The sequence below is a fragment of the Athene noctua genome, chromosome 2, assembly GCF_965140245.1.
Source record: "Athene noctua chromosome 2, bAthNoc1.hap1.1, whole genome shotgun sequence".
Lineage (NCBI taxonomy): Eukaryota > Metazoa > Chordata > Aves > Strigiformes > Strigidae > Athene > Athene noctua.
Genome location: NC_134038.1, coordinates 67,300,040 through 67,311,651, shown reverse-complemented (window position 1 = coordinate 67,311,651; position 11,612 = coordinate 67,300,040). Strand labels below are relative to the sequence as shown.

General features: G+C 40.2%; 1 protein-coding gene across 1 annotated transcript in view; it reads left to right on the top strand.

Moving 5' to 3' along the window:
- The first annotated feature begins 1,015 nt into the window (after positions 1–1,015).
- TEX10 (testis expressed 10) overlaps positions 1,016–11,612 on the top strand; it is a 59,534-nt gene continuing 48,937 nt past the window's right edge. The window contains exons 1-4 of the mRNA XM_074899352.1: positions 1,016–1,068; positions 1,543–1,677; positions 4,499–4,687; positions 5,471–6,177. Coding sequence (XP_074755453.1) covers positions 4,508–4,687; positions 5,471–6,177 — 887 coding nt within the window. The 5' untranslated portion in view covers positions 1,016–1,068; positions 1,543–1,677; positions 4,499–4,507. The remainder of the gene's footprint in view (positions 1,069–1,542; positions 1,678–4,498; positions 4,688–5,470; positions 6,178–11,612) is intronic.

Below are 11,612 nucleotides of genomic sequence, written 5' to 3'. Positions count from 1 at the left end.
TTATATTGTTTTGTTCTTTTATCTGCCTGTGTTTTGTGATGGCTTGGTATATTCTCACACTAATGGAAAATTGTATGCTTGTTCCAAAACTATTTTTAGAGATAATGTTTTACTTGTGCAAGAATTGCAAACTAAAGAAGAAAGGCATTCTCTTTACTAATGATGCTTCAATGATATTGCTGACAATATTTAATACTATCCATTTTGTTTCTCACAGCGACAGCAATGCAGACGTCTGGGCTAACTGGAGAATTTATAGAATTAAAATTTAAGCAATAGCAAGAAAAGCTATGCCGAGAGAAGAGTAATTTTTCTTTTAGCTTTACCGTAGTTCTACACATTGTACTCAGAGACTGGAGAGCTACTGGGAAGTGATTTTTTTAACGAAAAAATGCGTAACTTCTATGCCCTTTAGAAGGCAGGAGGTGGGCAGAAGGGTATTCACAAGTGAAGTGACAGGAAGTGAAAAGTTCTGTGTGCAACAGAAAAGTTACTGTCTGGTGTCGACTGTGATGATTCCTGTTGTAGGCAGGTACAGAAACATCCTCCTCTTGCGCTGCTTCCTGCGTCTTGTAGGATGTGCTCTGTCCTCCTGCCAGGGGAATTCATTACCCGCTTTTAAGCGGCAAGCTTGATCTAGGTATCAGCGTACAAAATGATATCGTGTGCCTGGTGCTTCGATACCGTATGCGACACCTGGAACAAGGGCGCTGACTCCGCAATCTCTCTTCTACGTGTTTTCCAGCTCGACAAGCGCAGATGTCGGGATCTGCTCCTACCAATGCGTCGTTACCGCCCGGGAGCGCATCACGCCGGGGCAAAGAAAAAAGTTAAAAAGAAACGTTGGCGGTGGCGCTTCCCCCGCCTCAGGCGGCGGGGCCGCTCCCGCCGGGTCCGGCGGCGGAAGTCGCCGCCCCTGCAGGCGGCGCCAGCGGGCGCGCGGCGGCGGCGCGGGGCGGAAGCGCGCTCCTTCCGCGGGGCCGCTCGCTGGTTGCGGCCGCTCACGTGTGCGGCCGTTTCCGGGCAGGCGCTCGGGGGCGGAAGGGGGCTCGCGCTGCCGCGTGGTTGGTGAGTGGCCGGCGCGGCGCGCGCGGGGCTCGGCCGGCGCCGTTGGCGCGCGGGGGGGGAGGCGCCCGGCCCGGCCCGGCCCTGCCCGCGGCCGCGGTCCGGCGGGCTCGCCCTGCCCTGCGCTGCGCTGCGCTGCCCTGCGCGAACGGCCGCCTTTTGTGCGACCCACCCCCTTCCCGCACGCTCCTGCGCAGGGCGGCGGGAAAGCGCGAGCGCAGCCGCGGGCGTGCGCCGGTCCCGGGAAGCCGGCGGCCTCGGCTCTCCCGGCAGCGGGCGTCGGCCGCCGCCGCCCCTGCCCCGCCCCGCCTCCCCTCGTCTCTCTCCCCCCGGCGGCTTCCCGCAGCCGCTGGTGTGGAGACCCAGCTCTTCCTCGGCGCGGCTGCGGGGGGCTCCCGGGAGCCGAACTCGCGGCCTCCCCGCCGGGAGCCCCGGCACCGGGCGGGCACTAACGCGCTTTATTTAAACGCCTCGTAGAGCGACCGGAGCGGAGGGAAGCGGCTCTTTGGGAACAAGCCGAAAGATGTCCCGGGACGGCGAGGAGGGTTGTTTAACGGCCTAGACCTGCGGGACGAGCCGCCGCCGCCGCTCCAGCAGCGCTTCGGCTTTGGGGTACGGCCTCTGCGGCGTGGCGCCGGCTTTGGGTGTTGGGTTTTGTGGTGGCTGGGGGTGGGCTGTCCGGCGCGGGAGCCTCAGGGAGTTAACCGCGAGTAAGTATTGCCCTTTGTCGAGAGAGAACTCCCCCAGGTGGAAGCCTTTATTAGATGAGAGGAGTTAGGGCAAGTACCTTGCCTTCTGGTTTCTCAGGATTTTCCTGATTGCTTGAGCTTGTGAAGATGCTGGCAGCAAGGTTCCCTGAGGGCACTGCCTCAGAGCTGCAAGGGAGTAAATCACAGACGAAACAGTCGCTCCTTTTGGCTCCCCTCTGTTTCCCTAAAGCCTGAGCCAGGGATGGCCAAGAGACATACGAGGTAGCTTCTGAAAAGTGCTGCGTACAGCTTGGTGTTAGAGGAAGCTAGTATTGACTTGTGGTTATTTTAATGTTTTGGATTGTAAAACTATTAGTGCATGAACTATTAGGTGCACTTAGCGCAGCCCTGTTGTATGAGGGCCAACTGAAAATACAATCGAAGTCAAAAAGCAAACAGTTGTTTCGGCAATACCTTTCATTAAAATATTTACATAACTTCATAAGCTGTATACAGTTTTGCTTAATGTCTTATTACGTAGATGCTGTGGTGTTTTCATGGCTCTAGTTTTGTAACCCTTTTATCTCTGAGTTTGCGTGGTACATATGAATTGGAAATGAATGTGCTTAGATTTCCAATAAATTATTTCCAAAAGATGCAGTGTAGGGTAAACTGTGCTTCTTTGTTTTAGTAGTAGAAAGTATCTTTTATAAGCCTTCTCCTTTAAGAGAACTTAATTAACTTTGTTCTGCTGTGTACACACCTGTATTGTGAAGGCGTTAATGCTAATAGGAAGCCAAACGTTTCATCTTGTACTGAGGCTTCTAAAATATCTCTATTGAAGCAAGCTTTGTAAATGGAAATAACAGTCGTATCAAAAGCTTCTAGGTATTCCTGTATGTCTTGCAACCAAGTAGTGAAAATCTTGTAATTCTTTCATAAAAAATGCATATGGTAAAAATGAAAAGCTCATAAAACCATAGTCGTTACGGTTGAACGCTAAAGGACCTTTTTATTTTGGCACCAAATCCTGTGTTTTTCTTAAAGCTTTTTCATTCGATAGGTTACTTATGCTAAATTTACACTTCAGTTAAAGGGGTCTTGCATAGAGCTGTTTGAAGCCAGCGTGTGAAAAGCAGAAATTAAGTTGTAGTCAAATGTTTGTATAATCAGTCGTTTTAATTGTTTTAAAAGAATAGAAAATGACAACTGGATTTAAAACATTCTTTAACATTTATCCTGATGATGTGTATATGAAATTCTGTATTACAGTATGAATTCACAGCTTGAAGTCCATTGGGAAAATGAGCTGTAGAACTCCATTTTCTAGAGTGAATGATGATAATATCCCCTATAAAAGAATCATTGTTTGAATATTTTATTTAGAAATTTCTGGGCTTAGTCAGCTGTTGGGTTTTTTTTGTTGTTATTTTTCAGTTTGGTCTTTACAATTTGAATGTTGTGCCTGTAACTTTTTTTGTATAGTTCAGATATTAAGAATGTCCAAAACATTCAGTTACATAGTTACCTGAAGACTAGTTTGGAAGAGAGAAGAAGCAAAAAGTTTATGTACCTGACAGCATGGATTTTATACTGTGTACAGTGGGGTCTGGAAGTATTCAGATTTCCAGCTCTATATGTTCATTACCTGTTATCATTAGAAAGTTGGGAGATATTAAACCTCAGTATCATAATGGCTTTGTGCTTGTCTCTCCCTTCTCCCTTTTAAATTGTAACTCATCTCTATGACCACTACTAGGAGTCATCAGATGATGGATTCATGGTCTTAACAGAAAGTGTTGAGTGTTCTGACATCGGCTTCTGGAGTTGTGTTATGAATGATTTCAGAAGTATGGAGATCGAGGGAAGGAAGATTAAATAAACGAACCTGTGTTGTAGTGTTTGGGTTTTTTTGGTGTGTTGTGGGTTTTTTTTAATCTGGTAGAATTAGGAGTACTTTTATCAGTACAGTTATGTCAAAGCCAAAAGGTTATTCAGAAACTGAAGTGTAGGTTTTAAATTGTTTTGGTTATTGTGTATCTATTCTAGTATGTCTGTACAACTTCTAATATAGCTACTTAGACTACCTTATGTCTTATGCCTTAGTTTTTAGTAATGTTTTTAATACAACTTTTTTGGTCTCTTTTTACTCTTATGTGTGCCCATTTAACCTTTTTGCTCCTTCCCACATTCTTTCTAGTTATTGTTTTTAAATGCACAGATTGGACTTTTCACTTTGTAGTGGAAGTTTTCTTAGATTCTTCTATATTGCTGTTATCAGTGAAGGCCTGGTTAAACCCATGATGTTACCGGTGCAGACTCTATGCTATCAATGATTGAGTTGGTAAACAATGTACAAATTAAATGAAACAGTTCACCGGGCTCCTTTGTCTTGACAAGAGCGAACTATGTAAAAAGTAGTTCTGTTGGCAGGAACTTCTTAAAACAAAACCAAACCAAGAACTTAATCTGATAAAGCAGTGGAACATGTGGATACTGAAGTGATTTTTTTTCAATAAAGTGGTTCTCAGAGCAAAGACAACCAAAGGAGTGGGAGAATGTTTTTGGACACTAGAAGAACAGCTGCATGTCTGTTTAGTCTAGTATTTTGTCTCAGGAGCAGACAATAGTTTATGCATAGGAATAAAGCATAAAAACTGTAGCCTTCACTAGGAAGTTTCTTTGGAAAAAAAATTGTCTGTAGTGTATTTAATCAAAATAAAATTCTGAATATTTTTTTGCAGAGAATCAGAATGACTAAAAAAAGGAAACATCAAGAAGATTTCCAGAAAGTGAAATTAAAAGTTGGGAAAAAAAAGCCTAAACTAGAGAATGCAACTGATACTACCTTCAGAACAAAGGCCATACAAATTCCTGAGCAGCTTAAAGAAGATGGAGTGCTTCCTACACAAAACAGAAAACTTAACATAAAGGTATACTGTGATATTACATACTGAAATGACAGAAAATATCTTGGCATTTATCTAGGTTACTGTTTACTAGAGTTTAGGAAAAAATATTTATATAAAACCATAATTTGAACCCAGCAGAGTATGAATACAGCCTCTTTGTCTTTGACAAGAAATTGATCCGTGAATTTAATGACTCAAATTGCTGTACCAGCATATAACCCAAGGGAAAGGTTTTTGGCAGTGCTGAAACTGAAGTTGCACACTGATTTAAGTATTGACATTCAGTATTTGAAAGTCTTGGTTCGTAACTAGAGGACAGGGTTTTATAAAGTAGACTTTCTGAGATGATGTTTGAGAAAAATCTTGTATTTCTTTGGGCAGTGGTTCCGCTTTCCTTGCGTTGCATCGTCTTCTATCTTCTGCAGCTCTCTGCTTAAACTGAACAAAGCTGTTGAGACTGAGAATTCACAGTTCTACTTTTGAGAACAAGTGTGAGAGGACTTATTTTTGGTCATCCCTCTGTTAAGTCAGTGGGGTTGTGCATAAACTTAAGAATGAGAAGTATCTAATTGCCTGAAGACAAGTCATGGTATCTTAGTTTTCCTGTCACTGGATTTTGATGATTTGTTCATTGTTATGCTTCAATATTATATTTGTTCTGAACATGTTATGCAGTTACGAACAGCAGTACATCATAAGAATAGGTACTGTATTTTAAAGCGTTTAAGAAAAATATTTAAATGTTCTAAGAAAAAGTTTAAAGAGCTTGAAGTAATAATGATAGCAATGTTTCTTTCCGTTTAGGATCTTCTTTCACAGATGCATCACTATAGTCCTGGAGTTAAGCATAATGCACTTCTTGGGCTCAAAGATCTCCTGTCTCAGTATCCATTTGTAATTGACGCACACCTTTCAAATATAATAAGTGAGGTGGCAGCTGTGTTTACAGACAAAGATTCTGGTGTCAGAGGAGCAGCTGTTCACCTGCTGCAATTCTTGGCTTCGAAAATAAGAGCAGAACAGATTGCTCCGTTTTTCCCTTTGGTAAGTGCCCATCTCTCCAGTGCCATGACTCATATCAGTGAAGGAATTCAGGAGGATTCGTTGAAAGTCTTGGATGTTTTATTGGAAGCATACCCAGCTCTTCTCACAGACCGCAGCAGTATATTGTTGAAGAATTTTGTAGAGCTTATTTCTCACCAGCAATTGTCAAAAAGACTGAAAAGCAGAGAGAAACTTTCCTGGATGCTCTCTGTTAACCCAAATCGCAGAGTAACTTCTCAGCAGTGGAGGTTGAATGTACTTACCAGGCTCAAGAAATTTCTTCAAGCAGTGGTAGATGGATCCAGTGAAATAGAGGACGAAGGTCTTCAAGAACAAAAGGATAGCCCTCATTCTGTGAGGAACCCAGTATATATAAGTTGGAAGGTCCATGCAAATAATCAGCAACATATACAACTGTTTGAAAATGGTGGCTTACGACCAAAGATCAACTCATCATTTAGACTGAGGTGAGAAAATGTTAACTAATTTGACAGTTAACATCGGCTGTATGATCACAGTGTTAATTGGTGGTTTGGTGCTGTTGAAGACAACTATTTAATTTTTATTGTGGGATTGTCCCTTAGCCATATTTTAGAGCATTTAGCATAATGTGCAGTGCTTACTGCAGTGGCTTGAAAATACAGAAATACTCATCAGATAACTTTGCTATGCATAGATCATGAACTTTACTGTTAGCAAATAAAAGCTTTATTTTGTGCTATTCATAAAAATTTTTGAGGATCAACTGTAGCTTTTTTTTTTTTTTGGAATGTGAACTAACATGTTGCAGGGTATCAAATAGACCTGGGGGCAAGCAGGCAAATTTCTTTACATTAAACCTAAGGTTGTTTCTTACACTGTGATAATGAATTTTACTGAAATTTTGTGCTTTTGCTTTCAACAGTCCATCATAGGTTTAGGAGTCTGTATTCTTTGAATATAGCTCCTTTTAAAAAGGACAGCGTGATAAAGTGTCTGGTCGTATGAAGTTTTGCTGAGTTTCTGATTCTAGGTATTTTTAACCAATTCACTGGTTTATATCTTCACTGTGGATAAAAGATGTCTTATCTGAGACAAGTTGATGAATATGGAAGAAAGTGTAGTGTGCTTAGTCACAGAAAGATTTGTGTATTTTTTAGTAGCGCTCTAAATAGATGTCAGCTAAAGTTAAAGGAGAAGTAACTAACCATCTTTATTTCTCTTCCTCCTTTCTGATTCACCCACTCCTCACACTAGAGGGGAACCTTCCACCTCACTTTATGGTACCTTTTAATCATTGGCATCCTCATGTATGTGCATTACTATAGGTGTTACATACCTGCTGGTAGGAGACCAGAAACTACAACTTGAAAAACAGAAGCTGTTTACCTGTTACACAGCACTTCTAATCCATAGATGTCAAGGTGGTTTGAAGAGGAACCACAGTCCTTATTTTACTGCTGGAGAGACTTGAGTAAGGAGTATAAAGCAGTTAGACCAAATTAATCTAGGAAGTTAGTGGCAGAAAAGGGTGTAAAGCTCACTGCCTAATCCATTGCTATGGCCATCTGATATCTTTGAATGAAGTGCAGAAGAAGAGGTGTTCTCTTAATACCACAGGTATTGGCCTGAATTAGCAGGTGTTTTCCATCTCTGTTGTAGCGATCCACAAAAGACCATTCCATTCTTACTCTTCTAGGCTTCCTCTCAGTAGATAGCATATGACTTGTGGTAGGTATAGGAAATCTATATTAAGCTAAGTAAAACGTGCAGCTTATTCTCATAAAAGTAGTTGTCAACGTAGTGTTGGAGTTCAGTCATGACCAACAGTATGTGTTGCAGGTAAAACTTTCGTTGGAAACTAGACCAGTGAAGCCCACTTAAGGCAGGGGGAAGGGTTCAGTTCTAAGCGCAAAACAATCCTGTGGATGTCATCTCCGCAGTCAGAAGCGTACAGTTGTGGACCACCATGTGTTAGAGGATTCTTGTATTGTGCCCTGAATGATATGCAGTGTGTGATATACCATGCCCTGTAATAGCTGAAGATGCATTGTATCCAAGGTCTAGGAAAATAAACTTTACATCTGGTGTCACCTGAATTGGATTCCACTTTTCTGAGGAGCTAGATTTTGGTGAAACATCGTGATCCACTTGCAGTTATAAATACTTTCAAAAAGGCGTTTGCAAGCATGAGGAGGAGCCAGAAGAATAGAACAAAATGTTGCTGGAATCCAAGGCAAGATTGGCAAAGCAAGCTGATGGCTGCACAACAGAAGAATGGAAAGAGAAGGGGCATATGCAGAAGGTACTAAAATGTTCTCGTTTTATTGCATTTGCACATATTTTTGGTATATTCATTTTGCACAAAGGGCTGGTGCAGCTTGTTTTAATGGATATCCATGAACTTCTAAGAATGGGAGTTACTGTGGTGGTTTTTGTATTTGCCACTGAAATAGTTTCTAGAAATCTGAAGATGTTTACTTCTGTCTCTTTCAATCCCAACTGTGGCCTTTAATGGGCACTCCCAGGCCTCTGCTTGTGGCCATTACTGCAAGGACAGAGATTACTTCTAATAAGAGATGCAAAACATCTGTAATTCTCCTTGAATACTTCCAAAATCTCAAACAGTGTGGTGTGTTTTTGTTTGAAGAAGTCAGTGCACAAATAGTCAACTCCTGTCTATAGATAACGAATTGATCAAACCATAAGTAACTAATTGCAGTGTGTATGCACTGATGGCTTCATCACTAATACTGCAAGTAAGTTTCAACTTTGCTTTTTAAAAAGTAGGCTTGCAAACACCACTAATAGTATGCTAATTTTTTTAAGTTCCTGTATCTTTTTAATCTTGTAAATTCATTGGGTAGGGGTGGCACCTTAGTCATAATAACCTAGTCGTTATGGAAAGAGATTTTTCAGAATCAGTTTGCCAAATTAAATGTTTGGTAAAAAGTGTAGATTCTGAGCTTGGAATGCTGGATGGGTTCAACAATGCAAATCTTAAGACTGTTATTTTCTGTTATGTGCTGGGTCTTCCTACTGTGTTGGAAGTAAAAATTACAGTGGATTAGGAAATATTAGAATATGTTCTCTACTTCATGTGCTGACTGCTGCTTTTTGCATCAAACTGATTTCAGGTGTGGAAAAATCAAAAGCCTTCACAACTTAAATGTGGCAATACCAAGGTGTATGATGTCTTCTGGACTGGAAGTGGTGCTCAAGAGAAATGGTAGAACAACTATTTCTGCTGAGAAAGGACAAAATGAAACTACAGAGAAAAGCAAAGAAGACTTGAGACACCAAAACAGAAGACGAAACATAGTGAATAAATAACTATATGGTGTGGCCTGTGCATCAGATAGAAATGGAAAATACAGTTCGCTTGGTGTACTGAGTGTTTCTTTGCTGCAGTTGGCAGTGCACACAAAAAAGGAGGACAGTAACCTGGCTTAGATGCTGAGCCATAAAAACTGCCAATGACTTTTCCTATTTTAAGCAGCAGAAAGTCGATTCCTTATTTTCTGTTTCTTTTACACTTCCTTGACTTCTTTGCTGAATTTCTGTTGTCCTCTTATTGTCAAATGACAGATATGTTGCACAGTTCTCTTTTGTTTGGTCCTGCTGTATAAAAATACTGAAATTTTAAAGAAAAATGACAGTTTAAGGGGTACACAAATATCTTGCAGCTTCCTTTGGTAGTATTTCATATTGATATGAAGGTAATATGCTTTGTAGTGTTTCTGAAAACTGCCTTATTAAAGAATAATGGTAACAGATATGTGACAAAAAGATTAACACTTTAATTGACATCAAACTGTTCCCGTGTACATGTATTGCTAAGGATATCGCACTAATCAAATATTTACTGGACCGATTACAGTAATCCTTTGTCATCTGTTAATGGCAATCAGATTTTATTTACCCCTTTTGTTGTTAACCTTGAATATTTTGGAGGAGTCTTATCTTGAGAGATGGGGGGCTGCTTTTGTAGGAGTGCTACGCTAAGTATTCTTGCCCAGAGGCTTTCAGGAGCTGGGTGGAGTATCCCTTTGGCATGGATTCTTCCTTCTTTTTCCATCCCTTGTCTCAGAAAAGTACTGAAATAGTTGTGTGTGTGTGTGTTACACTTTGGTAGGAATCCTCAGGTGTGTGTTGCCAACTTCTCAGGTTTCATGCACTGTTCGCTGTTCAATGGGGAGATTCTTTCATGTTCCAGAAATAGATTATTCAGATTCCAGAGCTCTGCTGTAATATCAAGTATTATTTTCAGAGAAGCAGTTAAAGACTACGGCTTCAGAACTATTTCAGCAATTACTAGCACTTCAGCATCTCAGCTGAGTCTGTAATCCTGTCATAGTACAGCATTTACAGGACAACCTAACTTTTTCAGTGGGGTTGTGGTCTTGGTATCAACTGGCCTGTCGAGTGATACTGAAGAATTTTTTGTGGTTGTAACTGAAAGATGGGATCTGTCTACAGTGTTTTAGACTGAGAGTTAAATGTTGTAAGTTGGAACCCTTCACTGTAAACTCTGCTTATAGTCTGAAAGAAACTGATGTCTTTACTGCAGTGTCTGTGGCATAGAAGGGACACAGAGCCACAAAAAAGGGACAAATAATCCAAATTGCATTGACTGCATAGGTTAGTTACTGCAGTTAGTGCTAAACTTTATAAAATTTTAAGATGTCTGATAGTTATAATAGCTATTAAAGATAAAACTGACATTTTTTTTCTTATGACCAAATATGTTCCTGCATGTCCGTTTTATTTTGTGCTGGAGATCAAAATTCTCTCTCCGTCTTGCCTTAATTGAAAAGAATCCTGTGTTTGTCTCACACTTTCTTTTTATTCCATTGCAGATGTCTTATTCCTGCTCCTTTTACAGTTTAATACCGGAGTTGGGTTTAGTAATTTTCTTGAGATACTTATTTCAACCAGAGAGAAATGACAGAATAAAATTTTCTATTATGTGCATATTATAGATGATAACAACAGCAGGAGAAATGTAGCTTCATAGAAGGACGTAACTAATTGGATAATTTGGAAATGACAGGATGACTGGGAAAAACTGCTCACCTTTGTAATCCAATATGAAATGAAAATATTTGTAAACAAATTCTCTGCCTTATCTGTGGAAAGCAAGCAAGTAGTTTTTCAGATCCTTTTTGTGTGTATATGTAAAGAAAAATCACTTGGAGACTGTCACTGAAATGGAAAGGAGTTTTAACAATTTTATGTATGCTAGGAAGTTAGAATTATGATGGGAATTCCCTGCTGTGAGTTAGAAAACAAAATCATCATGGAAAACAATGTCAGAAATCTCCAGTTTAATGATTGTTCCTTTTTTTTTTTTTTCTTTTAAGGGCTCTTGTCACTTATAAATCCTTTCAGAAGCTTCTGTATTGCTTAAAATTAGCAGGAGTTAAGGGGTTTCTTTCTTTAAAGAACCTTCTTTTTACAATGGATAAAAATTGCCTGAGTTTATCCAGGAGCAGGATTTGGTCATGTGTGCTTGTAATCTCTTTTGAAACACAAATGAAGTGTGTTGTAAGGGGGAAAAAAAGTCCTTGTCTTTCTTGCTTTCTGGAAGATGTTATTTTAATTTAAACTATATCTTAATTTTTCGATAATTTTTGTTCAACTTGATTATTAGATAATTTTCATAATTTTCCAGCTAGTTGCTCTCAGAGCATTACAGTTAAATATCAGGTGGGAACCGAAGTTATATTTTTGCGGAATGTGTTTTTTTCTATTAATATGAACAGTCATTATGTTTATTATAGCTGGAGATTGTTATTAACTGTAATAAACGTAATGCATTTGACGATACTTTGTAGTCAGTTTCATTCTTTTGCTTTAAGCAGCTTAAAATGTAAAGATTTTTTATTGTGCCGAGTACAGTGAGTTCTTATCTGTTGGTTGA